Source organism: Dromiciops gliroides, chromosome 5 (genome assembly GCF_019393635.1).
Source record: "Dromiciops gliroides isolate mDroGli1 chromosome 5, mDroGli1.pri, whole genome shotgun sequence".
In the NCBI taxonomy this organism is placed as follows: domain Eukaryota; kingdom Metazoa; phylum Chordata; class Mammalia; order Microbiotheria; family Microbiotheriidae; genus Dromiciops; species Dromiciops gliroides.
In genome coordinates this window covers 62,845,580-62,868,000 of record NC_057865.1, presented here as the reverse complement: position 1 = coordinate 62,868,000, position 22,421 = coordinate 62,845,580, and the positions used below count along the sequence as shown (strand labels likewise).

The following is a 22,421-nucleotide window of genomic DNA, read 5'->3' as shown; positions in this document are numbered from 1 at the left end:
AATTACTTAGAGGGGGGAGGAACTAGCAGGAATCAAGGGAATTGAGAAAGGTTTCCTGTAGAAAGTGGTAATTGAGCTGCAGGTTAAAGGGTAATGAGGTGATGGTGAGGGCAGTCTAGGTATATAGACTGCATGTGTGAGATGACTGAGACAAGAAGAAAGAGATGGAGATCTGTTGAATAATAGAGAAAGACCACTTTGGCTGGATTACAGAGGATGGGTGAGTGAGTAATGTCAAGTATGATTGAAAGGAGAGCTTGGAACCAGATTGTGAAGGGCATAAAAAACTAAATAGAGGAGCTTATATTTTATCCTAGAGGCAAAAGGGAACTATTGGAATAGATTGAGTATGGGAGTGACAGAGTGAGATCTGTGCTTCATGAAAATTATTGTGGCAGGGGTATATAGGATGGACTAGAGTCAGGAAAGACTTGAGATAGCAAAACCAATTTGGAGGCTGTTGGCATTGATCTAGCAGAGAGGTAATGAGGGTCTGCTCTAAGATTGTAGATGTATGAGTAGAGAGTAATTGGAGACGGCAGGATTTCGCCATTGCTTAGATATGTGAGAGTGAGGAGTCCAGAATAATGCTGAGATTGCAAACCTGGGATACAGGAAAGATGATGTCCCTTCATCAGAAGTAGGAAAATGTGGAAGAGAGGGAAGAAAAGAATGAGTTTAGCTTTGGACATACAGAGTTTGAGATGTCTTTGGGACATCTACTTTGAAGTGTCCTGTAGACAACTGATGATGTAGAAAGAAGTTGCAAGAGAGAAAGGTGAGATGACTAGATTTGTGATTTGCATAAAGATGATTAAACCAGTGTCGGTGAGTTTTCCAAGAGAGAGAATCAGGAAGAAAAGAAGGACTAGGACAGAACCTGGCTGAATACTCACCGTTAGGGGACATGATATGGATGATGAGATAGCAGAGGAGATGGAGAGGGAACAGTCAGATAGGTAAGAGAGTACCAGGAGAGAGTATTGTCATGAAAAGCCAGAGAAGATAATATCCAAGAAGAGTGTGGTCAGCATTGTCAACTGAATTGTATCACAGGTCAAGGAAGACAAGGAGTGAGAAAAGGTTATCAGATTTGGTCATTAAGAGATCAGCGATAACTTTGGAAAAGGAGTTTCAATTACTTTGTAATGAGGTCAGAAGCCAGATTGCAAAGGGCTGAGGAGTGAGTGAGAGGAAGTTAAGGCAGACAGCTACCTGTGGGAATTCCAGAAAGGAGCTATATAGGGGGTGTCTGGGGTGGTGAGGGCGAGCAGGGAAGGTTTTGGGTTTAGGTTTTTTGGTTTTTTGTTTTTAAAGGATGGGGGAGTCCTGGACATGTTTGAAGGCAATAGGAAAGGAACCAGTATCTAGGGAGAGGTCAAAGATGGGAGTTCAGGTGGGGTGTCTCCTGATTGAGGTTGCAAATGTAGAAAATGAGGCGATGGTATTAACAAGAATGGCTACTTTATTACATCCATTACTACATTTGAGACTAGTAGCAGGTTTTAGTCGCTTCGCACCATTTAAAGATGTTTGTAGCTTGTCCAAGTTGACGCAGAATGTAAATAAGTGGTAGAGGGATGCCTTAAACCCTGAGTTTCCCTGGCTCTAGGATAACCACTGTACCATGAAGGGACTGGCTACAAGTATTGAGTCATTTATACAGGCTTCCTGATACCCAAATTGCTTTAAAAGAAGGGTTGAGAGATTGACAGTAAGAAAGGGTCCTTTTAAAGGGGAATGAGAAAAACTAAAGTATTAATTTTTCAAAATTTTCTTTTATGATTATGAACTCAACAAACATCAATTATTCAGAGATAAAAGCCCATATAATTCTATGACCATGGATATGTTTTATATATCTCTATCTCTATCTCTATCTCTATATAGATATTTCTATATCTATCTATCTATATATATCTTGTGTTTATATATCACAGTAGTTCTGGTACTGTCCTGGTTAAATAGTGATTTAAAATAGAATTCTTTAAACCTTGTTCTAAAGTGTATTTGTCTCTTAAAGATACATGCAAATATTAGTAACATCTTTTCTTCAAATTTTAGTTTGGGTGCTGACTTCTTTATGATGCCTTCTCAAGTATACTGAACTAAAAGGAATCTCTTTCCTTGCTCTGTCATGAGAGTCTGGCTTTGTTCTTGGCATTTATTTGTTTCCTAATTTGTACCATGTTTAATTTAATACAACAAGAAATGATTATGTTCCTGCAAATGTGCAAGCAACTCTGCTAAGTGGAAGAGCTACTTTGATGAATCTATAATTTCATTCCTAAAAACTCATTAATACCTTTTCATCCCAGTGTACCTCCATTCCAGGCCTTCCAAGAGATACTCTGTGAGGGCCCATCAAGAGTACTGATGGCCATCTACTTAACTTTGCTTGGAGATGAAATAGAGGATATATGTGTGTATACATAATGCATAAATACACATACACATATACATACACAGACATATCAATCTATTAATGATCCCACACTTACTGTTATATGCCTGGCCTACCATCTTTCTTTCTGATAATAAATATTATATAGCTTTTCCTGCCCTGTTCTCAATTGATAATATACCTTCACATGTCAAGTATGTACCTTTCCACTGGTTGGATAACTTGAGTTTTGTTAGTCAGAATATACATTTTCCTTTTATCCCCTTAATTCTCCTAAAGTTAGATGATAGAAATATTTTCAGAATCTTTTACAGAGTTCTGTTCGTTTTTTCAGTGTCTCATAATGAATTTGGCTGATGCCAATGTTTTTCACGATTCTTTAAAAACAATTCTGTTGTAATCATTATGTAATAACTTTGGTTTTGGTGAAATGTAAGTAAAGTGTTTACACTTAGAAGAAAAATAAGTGTAAGGAGTGGACTGTTGGTTTGTATGATTTCTAGTTAAGTACCTGCGGCTAATCTACTTGCTTCAGTATGCTAGGAATCTTTAAGTGTAATGATTGGCCTATAGAAGTCAGCATATCTTCTGCGGACTCCTTTTTATTTAAGTCATTTAATTTACTCTTTTAAATGTGGATACTAATATGATCCTCCTATATTGGAAGTAGTTAAAACTTGTTTCAGAATTTTGAAAAAAGTGAAATTTATATTAAATTATTCTTTTAAAAATTTTAATAAACATTTTTATTTAAAGTTTTGAGTTCTAAATTCTCACCCTCCCTCTCCTCCCCCTTCCCTGAGGCAGTAAGCAACTAGATATTGGCTATACGTGTGTAATTATGTAAAACATTGCCATATTAGTCATTTTGTATAAGAAAACTCTAATAAAAGAAAAAAAGAAAGAAAGAAAGTGAAAAATAGCATGTTTCAGTCTGTATTCAATCAGTATCAGTTCTTTTTTTTGGAGGTGAATAGTCTGCTTCATCATTAGTCCTTTGGGATTGTCTTGGATCATTGAATTGCTGAGAATAGTTAAGTCGTTCACAGTTCATTAAACAATATTGCTGTCACTGTGCACAGTGTTCTCTTGATTCTGCTTGCTTCACTATACATCAGTTCATAAAAGTCTTTCCAGGCCTTTCTGAAATCATCCTGCTTGTCATTTCTTATAGCACAGTAATAATCCATCACCATCATATACTACAGTTGATTTAGCCATTCCCCAGTTGATGGGCATTCCTTTGATTTCTAATTCTTAGCCACCACAAAAAGAGCCGTTATATTTTTGTACAAATAGGTCTTTTTCTCTTTTTTGGGATGTCTTTGGTATATAAACCTAGCAGTGGTATTGCTGGATCAAAGGGTATGCAATAGCCCTTTGGGAATAGTTCCAAATTGCTCTTCACAATGGTTGTATCCATTCACAACTCCACCAACAATGTATTAGTGTCCCAGTTTTTCCACATCCCCTCCAATATACGACATTTTCCTTTTTTGTTATATTTGTCACTCTGATAGGTGTGAGGTAGTACCTCAGAGTTGTTTTTAATTTACATTTCTCTAATGAATAGTGATTTAGAGCATTTTTTTCATATGAATATACATTGCTTTGATTCCTTTGTCTGAAAATTGCCCCTTCATATCTTTTGACTACTTTTCAATCAGGGAATGACTTAAATTTTTTAAATGATTCTTTTGAGGAAAAACAAGATTTTTTTAGAAAGGGAACAGAAAATTTAGTGTTAGGTATTTAGTTGATTAGCTCCTATATAAAACACTAGGTTGTACAGAGGAGGAATGTTGGGGGGGTAATGTTTGGGGATTTATATTATGAGGCAGTTATAATTTTGGGCCAGTTTGTTATTTTTTATTTATAGGTAAGCCATGTACTAATGACTAAATTGATAGTATACCTCACTGGTTGATGAAGTTATTGTTGATCGTAGGAAGGGGGGAGGGGTGATTTTAAAAGTCTATATACTTTGTTATAATTTATCAATAATGAATGTATAGTAATTTATCTATAAATACATCTCGGTACAGTATTGTTTTTATACCTTAAATCACCAGTCATCTGAGGTTTGGTGGTATATATCTGTCTACTAGAAGAACTTGTAAAATTGTTTTAAGGCAGTGTTTCAATGCATTACTGATTATTTTTAGATGAAAGGGTCTGGTTATAACATAAGTGGGATTTTTTAGTATGTCAAAATTGTCATAAAATGAAGTTTTTCCTTGTCTTCATTCATTTTAGGTAACAAAAAATAAAGATGGAAAAGAGCAAAGTGAAGCAGTATCACCATCTGAAGATGAAACATTTTCTTGGCCGGGTCCGAAAACGGTTATGTTGAAGAGAACATCTCAAGGCTTTGGTTTTACATTAAGGCATTTTATTGTTTATCCCCCAGAGTCTGCTATTCATTTTTCCTGCAAGGTAAGAGACAAATAGTTAGAATCGGATATATGCATTAAAAAAAAAGTAACTTCACTTTTCTCTGATGATTTGTTTACTTTCTCATTAGTTTTTAGTTTCATTATAGTCTGTTTCTACATTTTGAATTTTATTTTTATATGAATTTTATATCAGTAACAAAACTGTCAAGTGCTTCTAAAATGTTATATAATAAAGTGTATATGTAATGAAGCATAAATACTTGGATGTAGCTCTAGGATTTTACTGGATTTTCTAATACCTTTCTTTTCCTTCAGGACCTCTTCTTGTACCTTGATCCTTCTTTTCTAGTATTTCATTTCCATATTCCTAGCCATGTAGGAGTTGGTTGGAAAATATTTAAGTAGTTGTACTGAAATGAAAACATTTGAAAAATATTCATTTTTTGGGACTGTGATATAGTAGTGCCATGGCCAAAGTGTGTATCATATAGTAGCAAAGCCTAGTGATGCGAGTTCTTTGTTTAGCCAGCCTGATGCTCAGCCAGAAGACATGACCTGTCATTGGGGCTATATTTGAGCTTTTTTCAGTCTGTTCTAGTTCCTTCCAGGGTTACCCCTCCATTATTAGCATGGTTTTCAAGAACCTAGAATCATCACTATAACATCCAGAAGCACTTTAATATGCTTTGGAGTAGCATAGTAAATCCTAAAAGATAGTTCCTCACTAAGTGGATTATAGCCATGGTTAATAATCACATAGTGCTTTGCAAATAGTGACTTAAAATAGTGTGAAAACTGAATTTAGAAAATGTGCCGATACCTTTGTGATTTTTTTAGTAGAGTCTTTATGCTTTTTTTTGATTGTTCTTAAGGAAATCTACATTGGGAGTATTAAAGCACTTTGGAAATGTCTTAGGTAACTGCCATCATACTTTCTGCTAACAGTTGTGGGATGATAGCTGCTTCTAAAATTGCTGGATCATCTCTTGGGATTCTTAAAACTCCTAAGATCAACGTTTAAAGTATCATCTTTGATTGAGATTGGGATTTAGAGGTGTTGACTTCCATTTTGTACTTGCAGCTATTATACTTTTTATTATTTTATATTACATTGATATGTTATTATTTTATATTATACATAGTAAGAAGATTAAGTTAATAAAAATTTTATTGAATATTGTATAATGTATGTATATATCTATATGTATGTATATACAGTATCTTTAAAAATGTCACCAAAGTTAAAAAAAAAAAAAGAAACATTACTGTAGGAAATTGCTTTATTGAAGTTTCAGCCTAATGTTCAATGATCACAGATACTCTGTCCAAACAGGTTTTACCATAGTAAAGTTAATATTTAATTCACCATTTATTGTGTCTGCTTCATGGAATACTCTGCTGGGGTGGGTGAAGGAATGCAGAGTTTTGATAAGATAAAGCCTCTGCCCTGAAGAATTTAGAGCCTGGGATAGTAAGGGGGCAGTGACACAGAAGTAACATTAGAATCGATTAATTAATAGCAGGCGAGTACATCAGTGTGAACTGAGTGTGCCATCTGAGGTCCAAATGGGAAAAGACCATCACTGACTTGGAATTAGGGAAGCTGTCCTGGAACAGGTGGCATTTGATTCAGATTTTAAAGGCTGAGTCGAGACTTTCTGTGTGGGTAGGAGGAGAAGCATTTCATATACATAGGAGAGGAGAAAGTGTTATCAGAGGCAGGAAAGTGCCAGTTGTATGGGGGAAGCAAGGAGCCTGCTTGGAGCATAGAAGGGAAATTTCACTTATGTTTTTAGTTAGTGGAGTTAAGTTCATTTTTTTCTAAGCTGTTTAAAAAAAAAGATTTTATGTGAAAAAACACAAATTTGTCAAGGCCACTTACTAGATAACTTAGTGACTTGAACATTTAACTTGTCAGCCATTGTCCTGTGATCAGTTCCATCACACTCTCCCCTACATTCTATTAATTTGTGCTACTGCTGCCTAAATGCTATAGTTCAGCTCTCTTACTGCCAGGCCAGGGCAAAGCCCCTTGGTAGATTGTACCAAACCCAAGACTAAAGCTTTACTCAGATAACTTGCATCTTAACCCTTTTTAAGAAAAAAAAAAAAAAAAGCTCTTATCCAGCCTAGGACCAGAGAGAATCAGGAACTAATGCCTCTTGTTTCTAGAACATCATCTACAGATGCCATTAGACTGATTCTCCAGGGTGGCAGGCTCAGTCATCCTACTGATACAAAGCTCCGCTGTTTACTCTCCTGATGCCAACAACACATAATCATCCCTGTTGTCTGCCACTGTAGTATATCTGCTTCCATAGTATCCCATCAGAATTCCCACCCTCTTGTCAATAAACTTCATCTGAGGCCTCTTCTTCTGTTCTTCCTATTTTCTGGCCCTTACAGAGACCTGGCTCATTCCCCAGAGACACCAAAAGACATTGTGTCCCAGGCCATTCTTTCCAGCACACTGGTCTGAGAGGAAGGAGTAGTCATTTATTAGAATAATTATTAGATAATAATAATAAATATTGTTAGAATAATAGTTCATTTATTAGAATGCTGGACCTGGAATTAGGAAGATCTGAGTTCAAATGTGGTCTCAGACACTTAATTAACTATAGGGCCCTGGGTGAGTCACTTAGCCACTATCTAACTCAGTTTTCTCATCTATAAAGCGAGATTGATAATAGCATCTGCCTCCCAAGGGTTGTTAGGATAAAATTAGCTAATATTTATTTGTAAAACATTTTGCCAGCCTCAAAGTACGATATAAATGCTAGTGGTTATTGTTGTTATAATACACTTTGCCCTCTTCTGCCATATCTACATTCTATTGGCAGCATTAAAAAACTCCTCTTTAAAGTTCACTCTATCCAGATATCACCCTATGAAGATTCTTGTGTCAATTAACTCTGGTCCTCCATGTACTGCTTATTTCTCAAACTTCAGTCTTTCTCTCTACTGCAATCCCTGCTCTGAGATGTTTTTTAAAAGCTGAAATAAAATGTATTTATTTAAATGATATAACTATAAGTAGTACAGACTGTTCAAAATCTATAATTTCACAATAAATTTCAGAAAAAAATTTTAACCCAACATATTCAGATCATATAGAAGTAGTTAAAGGTATTCAGGAACTTTATTTTAAATACTTTGAGAGAGCACTGGACCTGGAATCAGGAAGATTTGAGTTCCATTCCCATCTTAGAGACTTAACTAGCTGTATGACTTTGGTAAGTTACTTAGCCTTTCTGAGCCACAGTTTCCTCATTTGTAAAAGGAGGGATTTGAACTCAGTGACTTCTAAAGTGCTTTCTAACTCTGTAATCTCTGGAATTTTTTTTTTGTCTTATACGTTCTAAATCTCCTTTAGTTAGAAATGACTTGTAACTATTTAAATTTCATGATTTTAGAATGTAAGGGGGTTTCACGTTTACAATAGGGGAGAAGAGGAAGTTCATAGAGAATACATTCTTTTTGCTTAGTAAAGTAAGTGTAAGGCAAGGTTCTGTGTTTAAGGACTTCATATTTTAAGGCACACAAAAAACTCATCCCTTTCCCCCCCCTCTGCATTCACTCTAGGTAATCTCTTCATCTCAACAAGATTAATTATCTCTATGCAGAAGATTCTTTTTTTTTTTTTTAAAGGCAAAAGATTCTTAGATCTGTATCCCCAGCCTCAGTCTTCCCTGAGCTTCAGTCTTGGATCACCAATTGCTTTTTAGACATTTCCACCTCCCTATTTCTTAGGTTTCTCGAACTCAGCATGTCTAAAACAACCATCTTTTCCCCCAGATCCCACCTTTGTTGTTAATTTCTCTTTTTGTATAGGGTACCACCATCCTTCCAGTCATGGGTGTGAGGCACATTGTGAGCTGAAAGGACAGGAGGTCATTTATGGCCCGATCGAGGAATTTCAGAGTAGGGTGGAGGTCTAGTGAATGATAGCAAGAGCAAGAATATGACCCTGCTCTGTGTGTGCCTGAGGTGGCCTGAAGCTTCATTTGAAGAGGTTGATGAGCTAGGAAGCAAAGCTATTTGAGGGAACAGCAACATGTAAGTGAAAATCTCCAGATGTGGGGGCAGTGATTGGAATGGCAAGGATATAGGTACTGAACAGCTTCAGAAAGGGAAGAGATCAGCTGACTTCTGGATGGGTTGGTAGCAGACACCAGGGACTAGGTAGGGTGGTACATCCAGAGCGAGTGAACTTCAAAGGTAGGAGAGTTTGCTAAATAGAAGTGATCAGGGGAGTGTTGGATGTGGTGATGGAGAGCAGGCAGCATGCCACTTTTCCCTTTGGGCCCAGTTTATGTATGGGATTTGAGGGCAGGAAAGATTTTTATTCCTCACTGCCTTTATCTCCTCATTGAATGGTTTCCACCAATCTCTAAATTGATGAAGCTAACAGTGCTTTTTAAAATCAGGACAGTGAATGTGTGAGCTATTCACCATAAACCATTTAAAAACTGTTTTAAGGTGATCTACAAATGGGTACCATCTATAGTTTATTGTTCATCTCTTATCTTCTAACATTGTTATAATTCCAAATTCAGTTTTTAAACAAATTGACATCTGTCCACGTGGAATGAATATGTGACTTTTGGTGACATTTTTTTTGAAAGACCTGTAAGTCCACAAAATGTTCTAAGTGTAGCTATTTTTCAACTAATGCAAAAGAAAGAAAGAAAGAAAGCCTCAAGAGAGTTGTTGGGTTTAAAGTAAACTGAAGCTTTCAAAGGTTTAACTCACAGTGGTACAACCAGACTTTATTTATGTTTGCTTTTTCTTTCATAGGATGAAGAGAATGGAAACAGAGGAGGTATGTTTTAGGAACTTTCATTTTTCTACAGATGTTTCTTTAGCTATGCCTTTTTTTTCTCCTTCAAGTGTTATTAGAAGAGATGCTAACATTTTAAAAGAATTTAAAGATATAAAAATGGTCACCATGAGAATGGTTAAGCCGAATAGTTATGGGCTATAGGCTACTTTTGTGCATTTATAAGATTAATGTCCAAACATTTAAATAAGAAATATGACTTTATTGTTAAGTATGCCAGTAGAATCTGTATTTGGAACATGTATTGTCCTACAGTGGCACAAATACAAGATACAATAACACTGGCCATTTTGTAGAGCATAAACTTGAACTTTCTACATGCATTCTAAATGTCAGTGCTTGGTTAAGTAAGGTTTTCATGAGGACTCCTATAGCTTTGGCTTCTGGTCATTTTGTGGGAATTAACCCTAGGGTAGTTTTTAAACTTTTCCTTTGAATGGCAGAGTATTCGCTAAGAAGTGGGAGTAGACCATCCTTTGCTTAGAAATCCTAGGGGAGCATTCTGAGGAGTGCTAGCATCCCAAAACTGGGGAATAGGGGAATAAAGATGAATATTTTAATTGGAAACAATTCTTGGTTGCTGCTTTGAATTGATTATAAAATACTGCCTGTCCCATTAACCTTATTATTTTAGAACATAGAATAGCAGTTTGCTGAAGTTTGTGAAACCCTTCTTAGAATAATGTTTTTAAAGGCACAAAATAAAGAATATACAATTACAAGAGAAATCAATTTTGTAAAATACTGTTATCAAAATTTCTTAAAAGTTCAGAGCCCAGGTTAAGAATCTTTGATCTAGACAGTTACCTTCAGTGGTACAAATGTAGAAAAGTGGCACATGTAGAATACCTATAGTTAGGAGTTGCAGACTGTTTTATCTTCCTCCTGTACTATTGAGAGATTGAAATGTGTTCCATGCATCTCATATTGGATTCAGAATTCATTTTCCCATATCTTGGTGATTCTTAGGTATAGTTAAGCCAGTAGTATTTAATAAAATGTTGCAGCTACATTACAGTTCAAATGAGCTATTGCAGATGGGCCCAGGGATAGTAGCCACAACTCAGAATGAGAGACATTTTTGGATTTGGCAAATGCATGGATCTGTTTTGTGTGACTGTGCTATCTTTTACAAGAAAGGGTATTTTTTAAATATATATTTTGGAGAAAGGAGTGTGGTATTGATAGCGGTACCAAAAAGGGGGGAAAAAGAGCATCAATAAAACATTTCTAAATGCACAGAATAGAATAGAAGATGGTTTGGAGGGAAATAGACAAGAAGGCAAACTGTTGGAATTAATGAGCGAAATTTTAATTAAAAACCCCCCCAAACTATAATCTATAAATTAATGAGATTCATGGTTTCATATATAGTACTCTTTTTCTGTACTTTGTAAATGGGCATTTACAAAGTTCATGTTTTTTGGTGTTTGAAGATCAGCATAACAAAGAGTTTTTCAAGTAAAAAAACAACCACCACAATATATAACACTGTTTGAATGAGGAATTGTGTTCTAGGTTCCAAACAACTAATTTAGGAATGAAGTTGTATAATGTATCCCATTTAAGAGTTAGACACTGCCTATATGTAATTTATAAATGTAATGCCACTTTTTGGGTTCCTCATACTTTGTATATAAGACTATTAAGTGGCTATCAGCTCTTTCCAACTGTTATTTGAGTAGATATTGTCACAGTTTGCTTGAAAGGATATCCCTTCTTTCCTCCTTTCTCTGCCCATAATATGAAAATTCATATCAAGTATTTCATTAAATCTTTTAACTAGTAGCAAAGTAGATTTTTAGAGAAATAAATTTGAGGCCTTCCCCTATGCAGAAGTCTTAAGTATTTGTGGATTTGATTTATAGTGGCTGATAGAATTCTTCTCTGGACCACTTATTAGTCAACTAGCTATTATTAAGCACTTCTATGCTAGGCACTGGTCCTAAGCACTGAGAATACAAAGAAATGCAGAAACGATCCATACCCTTAAACAGCTTACATTGTAATGGAGGAGACATGTAAACATGTATATTACATACAAGATATGTACAGTGTAAACAAAAGCTAATCATGGAGAGGCTGCAGTGGGATGCAACAAGAAAGCCTGGGTCTGTATGAAGAAAAGGAGAGCCCAAGATGGTGCCTACACTTCTGCTAGCACGATAGTATGGGTAGAAGAGAGTCAGGCAGGTAGGCCCCAGGAACATGGGGTACTCTTTCCAATCTTGATAGGGCCACTGGACTGGAATTATATCTATCCCACTAAGTATTACAGCTCTAGGGGGATGATTTTGTTGAGAATAGAAGCACTTTCTTGATTGTAACACAGGTTCACAACTTAATGTCTCTAATTTTCTTGCCCCCATATATCCATTCAATTGCCAAATCTTGTATCTGCCTTCACATCATCTCAGATTTGTTTCCTTTTCTCTAACCACAGAGCCAGCACCCTAATTCAGACCCTCATCACCCCTTACCAAGATGATTGCAGTAGTCTCTTTGTCTCCTGCCTCAAGTCTCTCCCCTCACCAATCCATCCTCAACATAGCTGCCAAAATGATTTTCCTTAAGTGCAAGTCTGACCACCTCCAGTAGTTTCCTCTGAACTCTAAGATCAAATGTTATTTCATCTTTATCCCATTCTTTTTAATTTCTATTTTTGTTTGTTTTATAATGTGCATAATTAATAGTAAAGTAGAAGTTCATATATATAATTTATAAATAAGTACATATACACATACTGAGGTTATGTGCGCAAACTTTTTTTACTTATAGGGATACACAATCAGAAATGTTTTGGGAAACCATTTATCTAAAGTAGAGGTGTTAAACTCAGCCTCCAAATTCCTTAAGCCCAGGTAACAGATTAAACAGATAAAAATACAATACCACATAATGTTAATTTGTAGTTTTCTAAGATACTATACAGCCATTTGAGATCTGTGGTTTGGGGGGATTTTCTGTTGTTTTTTAAAAATAAGTTCGACATCAGTAGTCTTAAGGAACCAGAGCCTTCAGAATTGATAGCAGACTTAGGACACATTTGCATTAGGTAGTGTTTGTGTCAACTCTGCAAGGTAAAGGCATGTTAGAAGGTGTTTTCATTGCCCATTCCCAGAATAGGCCCCTGTTGTTCACCCGCTCTACAACGACTTTGAAATTGTGGGGAATGTAAGTCACAGGAAGGGACTTAGAATCCGAAGATTGTACAGTCAATTCTTAAGCCTTAGAGTTCCATCTACTACCACCCCCTCCTTTTTAGGTAAGAGGACACAGAAGTTATGTTGGTGATGTGATTGGCTCTTCATTATCTTTGGGAAGATTACAAACATTATAATTTTTTTGTAGTTAGACTTTTATCCTATTTTAATTTTCTTCACATTGTCTTGTGCATTCCCAGGCTACATTGTTCTGCCATTCAGTTGGTGTGCTTAGCATTTAAATGTAAGCTGCTTGAAGTAGTTATTTTGAAAAAAACAAAAACAAAAACAAGCTGTAAAGAAGACTATATCTGCTTGCTGCTATAGGAGACATTTTAGGGGTGTCATCCTCCTTTGAATTATTTGTGCTGCTGCTTTCTGCTATTAGTGTGGATAATATAGACCTGACAATAGTACCAAAAATGACAGTGATAACTATAATTATAAATGAGTATTGTTTTGTTCTGAAGTTTTTGACTACCCCTCCAGTCAGTGTTGTTTTTTTTTTTTAACATTCACTTTAAAATTTTCAGTTCCAAATTATTTCCCTCCCTCCGGCCCCTCTCCAACCTAGTAAGCAGGCAAGCAGTATGATACCTATCGTACATGTAAAATCATATAAAATTTCCTCATTAACATGTTATAAAAACACCTAAAAGCAAGAAAAATAAAATGAGAAAAAATGCTTTATTCTACACAGAGCTCATCAGTTTTTGCTCTGGTGGTAGATATAATTTTTTCATCATTAGACCTTTGGGATTGTCTTGGATTGTTGTATTACTGAGAATAGCTAAGTCATTTACAATTCTTCATCAAACAATACTGCTGTTACTGTGTACAGCATTCTCCTGGTTCTGTTCAATTCACTATGCATCAGTTCATGTAAGTCTTTCCAGATTTTTCTGAAATCATCCTGCTCATCATTTCTTACAGCACAAGAGGATTCCATCACAGCAATATACCACAACTTGTTCAGCCATTTCCCAGTTGATGGGCATCCCCTCTATTTCCAGTTCTTTGCCTAATAGTGGTATTGCTATATCAAAGGTTATGCACAGTTTTATAGCCCTTTGGACACAGTTCCAATGATTGGATCAGTTCACAGCTCTACCAGCCGGGCATTAGTGTACCATTTCCTCCAGCATTTATAATTTTCCTTTTTGGTCATGTTAGCTAATCTGATAGGTATAGGGTGATACCTCAGAGTTGTTTTAATTTCCATTTCTGTAATTAATAGTGATTTAGAGAATTTTTTAATATGACTGTTGATAGCTTTGATTTCTTCTGAAAACTGCTTGTTCATGTCCTTTGACCATTTATAAAGTGGAGAATGACTCTTGTTTTTCTAAAGTTGGCTCATTGTTTTTGTCCTTCCCTTCAACTCTCAATTCTTCCCTACTCTGCTGGCCTGGACATTTATAATAGCCTTCTAATTGCTCTCTATGCTTCACTTTTCTCCACCCTCCAATGAAGGCTCCACCTAACTGCTGATGTAATATTTTTCAAAGGGTAGGTCAACCACATCAAACCCTTCTCCCACTCCCACACCCGCAGTGGTTCCAATTCTAGTGAGTTTCAATGATTCCTTTTTGTCTCCAGGAGCAAATATAAACTTCCCTGTTGGACACTTAAAGCTCTTCATTTTATGTAGGTCTACACCTATTTTCTGTCTCACTTTTCCAGATTTCCCAACAGTTTTTCAGGTCTTTCCGTTTGTCATAAACTACATAATTTGCTGATTTGCTTTTATATGTTATGTGCCTTATCTGTTCAACTGATGAGTCTCTTTCTTACCAGTTATGGCTTTGTCCTATAGTTTGAGATTTGATACTGCTTGGCCCTCTTCCTTCCCATTAAAAAAAAAAAAATGATTCCCTTAATATTCTTGCCCTTTTTTCTTTCCAGATAAATTTTGTTCTTTTTTCTAGCTCTGTAAAGGTAGTTTGGCATGACACTGAATAAGTAAATGAATTTTGGTAGTATTGACATTTTTATTATATTGTCTCAACCCAGCCATGGGCAATGAATATTTCTCCAGTTATTTAGATCTATATGTGTAAGGAGAATGTTTTAAAATTGTGTTCATATAGTTCATGTGTGTATGTCTTTACCAGTAGATTCCCAGATAGTTTATACTGTCATTTTACTTTAAAATGTAATTTCTCTTTCTTTTCCTTTTGGATTTTGTTGTTAATATACAGAAAAGCTGATTATGTGGTTTTATTTTGTAACCTTCAACTTTGCTGAAGTTGTTTCAATTAGTTCTTTAAATACTCTCTAGGATTTTCTAAGTAAAGAATCATATTTGTGGAAAGTGATGATTGTTTTTCTTCTTTGCCTGTGCTTATTCCTCTAATTTCTTTTTCTTGTCTTATTGCTATAGCAAGCATTTCTAATACAATATGGAATAGTAATGGTGATAATAGGCATCCTTGCTTCACTCCTGATCTTACAGGAAAGGCTCCTGGCTTGTCAATTTTAAGGAAAACTTCACTTATTCCTATGTTTTCTAGTGGTTTTTTTTTTTTTTACAGCAAAGTGTATTATATTTTGTCAAAAGCCTTTTCTGCATTTCTTATAATAATTATATATTTTTGTTGGTTTTGTTATTGATATGGTCACTTAGGCTATAATCTTTTGTTAGTATCATTTGTTACTAGAGAGATTGGTTTTTATTTTTTCTTCTCTATTTTGACTCTGTGGTTCAGGCATCAAGACTATTTGTATTATAGGTGGAATTTGGTAGGACCCTTTACCTATTTTTTCCAGGTTATGTAGTATTGGAATTATTTGTTCTTTAAATGTCTGTAGAATTAGTTTATAGTTCATTAGTTTATAAATCTGTCTGGTCTTAGGTTTTGTGTGTGTGTGTGTGTGTCTTTTGAGAGTTCATTTATGACTTGTTCAGTTTCTTTTTCTAAGAATAGGGCTATTTGATTATTCTATCTCCTATTCTGTTAACCTAGGCAATTTATGTTTTTGTAATTATCAATCCACTTCATTTAGATTATTTTATTGGCATATGATTAGGCAAAATAGCTCCTAATAATTTCTTTTATTTCTTCATTGGTTCTAAATTCACCTTTTTAATTTTTGATACTGGTCATTTTATTTTTTAAACCAGATTAGCTAATGGCTTATCTATTTCATGCCTAGTTTTATTAGTTCGGTGACTGTTTTACTTTCAGTAAATATTATAGGGGATTTTTTGTTTATTTCCACCCATAACTCTTTTTACTTTTCCTTTAAGAATTTCCATGCCAAAAAAAAAAAAAAGAATTTATATGCAATGACATTTCATTTATATATGTTTAGTATTGATATCAATTTGTTGTCTGTCTGTGGTTATTGTTGTTCAGTGATTTCAGTCATGCCTGACTATTCATGACTGCATTTGGGTTTTTCTCACCAAAGATTCTGGAGTTGTTTGCCATTTCCTTCTCCTGCTCATTTTACAAATGAGAAAACTGAGGCAAACATGGCAAATTGAGGTTCAGGGTCATACAGTTAGTAAGTGTCTGAGGCTGGATTTGAACTCAATTATTCCTGACTTCAAGATTGGCATAATATCTACTATGCCCCCTAGCTGTCCCATTGTCCATGGTACCTTTTAGTAAAATGTAGATCCCCTGTTTAATCTCTTTTGATGAGGTTTATTTTTGCTTGTGCATAGTCTGAGATCATGATTGCTATCCCTGCTTTTTTATCTCAGCTGGAACATAATAGATTCTGCTCTAGCCCCTTATTTTAACTCTGTATCTATATGTTTCAAATGTTTCTTGTAATCAATGTTACTGGATTCTGATTTCTAATCCATTCTGCTATCTTCATCCTTTTTATGGGTGAATTTGTCCCATTCACATTCAGTGTTATGATTGCTAACTATGTATTTCTCCCCTCACCCCATCCTATTCTCTCCCACTTTTCCTTCTCTTTTTTCCCCTGTTCCCACTTTAAAAATCTGTTTTGCATCTGACTACTGCCTCCCTTAATCTGACCTCCATCTTATTCCCCTCCCTTCCCTTTACCCCTTTCTCCTTCTAATTCCCTGTTGGGTAAGATGAATTTCTGTACCACCTGTATGTTTATTTGTAATCTCTCCTTTAACCAGTTTAGATGAGAGTGAGATTCAGGTATTTCCTGTTTACACCCACCACTACCTCCAGTGTATAAACTTCCTTGAGCACCCTATTTATATGAGATAATTTTCCCCATTCTCCTTTTCCCTATCCCCCTCTTCCAGTGCATTTCTCTTCTCCAGCCTTCCATTATTTTTTTTTTTTAGATAATTTAAGCATAATAGAATCATATCTAGTCACTGTCTAATTAGACTTCCTCTAAAACCCATGGTAATGATAAAGTTCTGGTAGGTAGGGGGTAGAGGAGGAAGGGGGGGTTACATGCTTATCTCCCGACATAATAATGTAAACAGTTTAATCTTGTTTATTCCCTTATGACTTCTTACCTGTGTTTTCCTTTGTAAGCTTCTTGTGAGTGTCGTGTTGTAGGCAAATTTTCTACTCAGTTCTGGTCTTTTCATCAGGAATGGTTGGAAGTCCTCTATTTCATTAAAAATTCATTTTCCCCCTGTAGGATCAGTTTGGCTAGGTAGGTTATTCTTGATTTTAAGTATAGATCCTTTGCCTTGTGAAATATCACATTCCAAGCTCTACATTCTTTTATGTTATGGCTGCAAATCTTGTATGCTTCTGACTGTGGCTTTTACTTGAACTCTTTCATTTTGGCTGCTTGCAGTATTTTTCCTTTGACTTGGGAGCTCTGGGTTTTGGTTACAATATTCCATTGGTTTTCATTTCGGGGTTTCATGCAGTGAACGGTGCTAAATTTGGGCATTTTTCTTTTATGATTTCTAGAAGTATGATATTTAGGCTCCTTTTTTGTTCATGGTTTTCAGGTTACCCAATAATTCTTAAGTTATCTTTGATCTGTTTTCCAAGGTCAGTTATTTTTTCTATGGAATTTTCTTCTATTTGTCTTTTGACTTCGCTTTATTACTTATTGATGTCTAATGGAGCCATTAGCTTCTATTTGGCCAATTCTAATTTCCACAGAGTTATTTTCTTCAGTAAAGTTGTGTGTCTTTTTCCAAGCTATTAGTTATCTTCTCATATCTTTCCTAGTTCTCATTTGGTTTTAAAAATCTTTTTTTTTCTCTTTAACTCTTCTAGGAATTCTTGCTGGGCTTGTGCTGCTGCTTGTAGATATTTTCAGCTCCTTTTGTTTTTATCTTTTGACCTTCCCTGTCAACATAATGGTTCTTTATAGTGACCTTTTTTTTGGCTTCATTCTTCTAGCCTACTTCTTGACTTTGGACTTTGTAAATACCTGGGCAATGTGTACTTCTGAGGGGAGCAGGGGATACTTCTAGTTTGATCTTCTGTCCTTTTATATCCTTCTGCTGTTTTCACAGCTCGGTCTGGGGGCCAGCATATTTTCAGTGCTCCCAAAGTGGTGTGACCTGAGGAGAGGTCTATTCACTTCCCTCTTGCCCTGAGCTCTGCAAGTTCTCCTGACTCAGGTTTGAATCTGTTGGCTTGTCACTCTTAGGTCACAGGGAGGTTCCTGTCCTGGTTATTGCACTGGAGACTTACATACTGGTCTGAAAGCTAAAATGGAGAACTTGCTGCTCTCCTGGGATGAGCACCACACAGCTACATTTCTGGAACTTGTTCCTTTCTCACTACACAGATAGGACACATGTTTCTTTGTGACCACTCCTCTCTGCCCTTGATAATGGGTATCTGCTGCCAGATGGCCCCCCTTCCTGTACCCAGCACTCGTTCAGGGATCCCCTGGGCTCTCTTTTGGCCCCAACGTTTTCTCCCTTGGTGCTCTGTCTCAGAGAGCTCTCTGTCTATCACTTGACACTGGAAAGCTAACTGACACAGCTGCCATGCATGCATATTTCTGACCAGCCCCAGTGCTGAGGCTCCTCACATCTCTCTGTCTCTCTAAGCTGCCCTGGGCTTGAAAAATGACTCTTTGTGACTTTACTTTCTTCCTCCCAATTTGTACTGCTGCGTTTTCTAGTTCATTGTGGAGGAGGTCTGCTAGGAATGGTAGGCAAAGATGTTTTCTCTGACTCTGCCATCTTTATATGACACTTCCCCCACATTTAGTTTTTCAGTCACTTGGCCAGAGAAGAAACAGCAGCCAGAGACAGTGATGCAACAGGATTAGGGAACCTTGACCTGGCTTTCTGGAGATGTGCTTAGATGTGCCAGGACCCAACTGTGGAGTCAGTGGCAGAGCCTCTTGACTGTGAAATGGCACCCCCAGGAGGCAACAGTAGCTCAGCAAGAGAGCTTGGACCCTGCTCAGTGTGAAGAAGATGAAGCACAGCGTGTGGCTCTCCAGTTTAGAGAAGGAGGAAGGGACTAAGCCATGACAGAGAGGAACACGTGTGGATGTGGCCTGGGGTGGGGGTGGTCCCTGCATTATAGAGTTCCTCCTGCGGCCTCCATTGTGAGTGGGAGCCTAGGTGTGCATGAACTCCTAACGCTGCCTCAGCTATAGCCCACAGAACCTGGTCCTCTCCTCTCTGCTGGGGCCTTCTTACCTTTGAGCATCCTTCTGCAGTAGTGAGTCCCTCCTGGGGGCCTCCCTCTTGAGTGGGGGTCTCCCACTTGGGCAGGGGCCTGGGCTGCTAGCTGTCATCACTTCAGCTTCTCCCTTTCCCCATCAGTACCGGCACCCTTGCTTTTTAGAGCTCCCTTTTCTGTATTCTCTTCCCCCATTAGAATGGAGGCTCCTTACAGGCAGTGCTTGGATTTTATCCGTAGCCAGCTTTTGACACATAGTAAGCAAGTGCTGGAGAAATGCTTGTCACCTTTTCTTGCCTTCATCATTCAGTAGTTTTTTTTGGTTGTGTCCGACTCTTCATGACCCCATTTGGAATTTTCTTGGCAGGGATTTCTTGGTTACTTGGCAGTTTGTCATTTCCTTCTCCAACTCATTTTTCAGATGAGGAAACTGAGGCAAACAAGGTGACGTGATTTGTCACATAACTAAAGTGTCTGAGGCTGGATTTGAACTCAGGACGATGAGTTTTCCTGACTCCAGGCCCAGCACTCTGACTCCTGTAGTACCTCGCTGGCTTAACCTTGCCTTTAGCAAATCCAGTTTGGTTTCTCTTGAGAGGAGAGTGAGAAATACAGACTTTTTGGAGAGTATTAAAAGGCTGGAAGTCTGTATAGATCCTTGAGGTAGAAAGAAAGTAGGACTGGATGGAATATTGGAGAAAGAATTGTCTGTTTATTAAGTAGCTCTTCTTCTACTTGTGGTGGCCCAGTGGATAAAGCATTGGCCTGGAATCACTTGGGTTTAAATATGATTTTAGATATTTACTAGTTATATGACCTTGGGCAAGTCACAACCTCTGTTGGCTATCCCATTATTTATTTCACAACTTTTTTGTTAAAATCACAGCTAATTTGCTTTACTTTAAGGAGTGTTAGGGAAAAGGTGCGTGTGTGTGTGTGTGTGTGTGTGTGTGTGTGTGTGTATTTTTAGGGCAGTGTGGGTTAAGTGACTTGCCCAGGGTCACACAGCTAGTAAGTGTCAAGTGTCTGAGGCCAGCTTGAACTCGGGTCCTCCTGAATCCAGGGCCAGTGCTTTAGCCACTGTGCCACCTAGCTGCCCTCTATATTTTGTTTTAAAATGAAACTCTGTACTCAGGAGTAGTTTTTATTTTTTAAGACTGAATTTAGCCTTATTTCTCTCATTAAAAAGCATATAAATTAGGTACCAAGTTGTGCTTACACTGGTTAATCCTGAAGAATCTACTATGGATTTAACTATGTCTTAAAATAGCCATTTAAAAATGTGTATTTAAAGATTGTGAAGTAAAGTTTATGATTTAGACATTCACCTTTAGTGGATTCGAGTAATAAGTACAGCCTGACTATATGACGTAGAGAGTTGGCCGTGTAGTCAGACAAGACAACTAAAATTTAAGCACTTACTCTCCTGCCAGGCCCTGTACTGAGTGCTGGCTATACAAACACATGAGAAAACAATCCCTGCCCTCCATGAGCTTGCTCTCTAACTGCAGGAAACCACTTAGAAAAGTTAGCTGAAAGGGGGGAGGGCTCTGGAACATGGTGTTAGGGTTTGGAAAGTCAGAAGCCAAGCTTGGAGGTGAAAGAAGGATGGCAAACCTGGGCCCCTTCTCTCAATGGAGGCTGAGACACTTACCAGGGTGAGCGAGGGACTGGCCAGGTAGAGGGGTATCCTCTGGTGAGAAGGCTTCAGGAAGACCTCCTGGGTTTGACTCCCTGCACAGGCACTTACGGTGTCATCTTGGGCAAATAATTTCACCTGAGTCTGTTTTCTCATCTGTAAAATGCAAGTAATAGCACTTACCTCACAAGGCAGCTGTAAGGATCACAGAGATAATGTGAGTAAAGTGCTTTGTAAACTGTAACGTTCTATGTAAATGTAAAATATTATTATTTCTTTTCTCAAAAATTTAGTAGGTGTAGTTGGCATGATGTGGCTACTAAAAAAGGAAATTAAAAAGGGTGGGGGATGTATGTTTTGGTGTGCACTTATAATTTCATTAGTGTAGGGAAATGCATGATATATTCCCCAAATGAATAAGCAACTAATTTGTAACTTGCAGCTTTAGAGTTGCCTGAAATACTAAGGCATTAAGTAATTTGCCTGTGATTACATGGACAGTATGTGTCAAAGACAGGATTTTAAAACAGGTTTTCCTGACTCATAGTCTGGCCCTCCATTTGCTCCACTTCATTACCCATATTGGTTCAACTTTGAACTTCATTAATAATAGTGTTTAAAAAATTGGAGTTAGGTTATGATGATGAGCATATTTGGAGTATTTTGTCATTTCTGGGGGTTTCGGGGATCGATAAACTTAAATGTATCCAGAAGGGAGCAACCCAGATACTTTAATTTTTTGGGGAAATAGCTGGAAGAACCTAGTTCAGTTTAGCATGAGGAAGGGAGGATTTAGTCAAGAAATAATAGCTGTCTTCAAACGGTTGAGTCCCATTTAAAAGGGACACTTTCTTGGAGTGTATGGCCAGTAGTGGGGTCTCTGCATGAAAGGGTCTATATACAAAGTGGGTTGGAAGCTGTAAAACTGACTCTGAATCAGTCATTCCACTGTCAATACTCTGCTACAGCTTTAAGGACCAAAGTGCAATTACTTTGGTAATGAGAAACTGTATGGTTGGGATGGGGCTAGTCAGAGAGGAAATACCTATTCCTTAAGGGGAAAAGGTTGAAAGATAGATATACCTTGGATAGGGTTTTATTTTGTTTTGTTTCTGGATAATTATCAAACCATAAAATCCTGGATTTGAAAGGGCTCTCAATTATTCTGGTATAATCTGTACTGGAAAAAGGAACCTTTTCTACGGTATTCATCCATTGCTTCATGACTTGTAATAGGGAGAACACACAATATTCTTTTTTTTTTTTTTTTTTTTTTGTGAGGCAGTTGGGGTTAAATGACTTGCCCAGGGTCACACAGCTAGTAAGTATTAAGTGTCTGAGGCCGGATTTGAACTCAGGTACTCCTGACTCCA

The 22,421-nt window shown here is 37.1% G+C and overlaps 1 protein-coding gene across 5 annotated transcripts in view; it reads left to right on the top strand.

Annotated features, from left to right (window-relative positions):
- The window catches only part of ARHGAP21 (Rho GTPase activating protein 21), a 151,461-nt gene that overhangs the window by 55,410 nt on the left and 73,630 nt on the right, over positions 1–22,421 (top strand). For all 5 annotated transcript variants that reach the window (XM_043964940.1, XM_043964942.1, XM_043964941.1 and 2 more), the window contains 2 exons: positions 4,661–4,840; positions 9,601–9,625. In XM_043964940.1, coding sequence (XP_043820875.1) covers positions 4,661–4,840; positions 9,601–9,625 — 205 coding nt within the window. The remainder of the gene's footprint in view (positions 1–4,660; positions 4,841–9,600; positions 9,626–22,421) is intronic.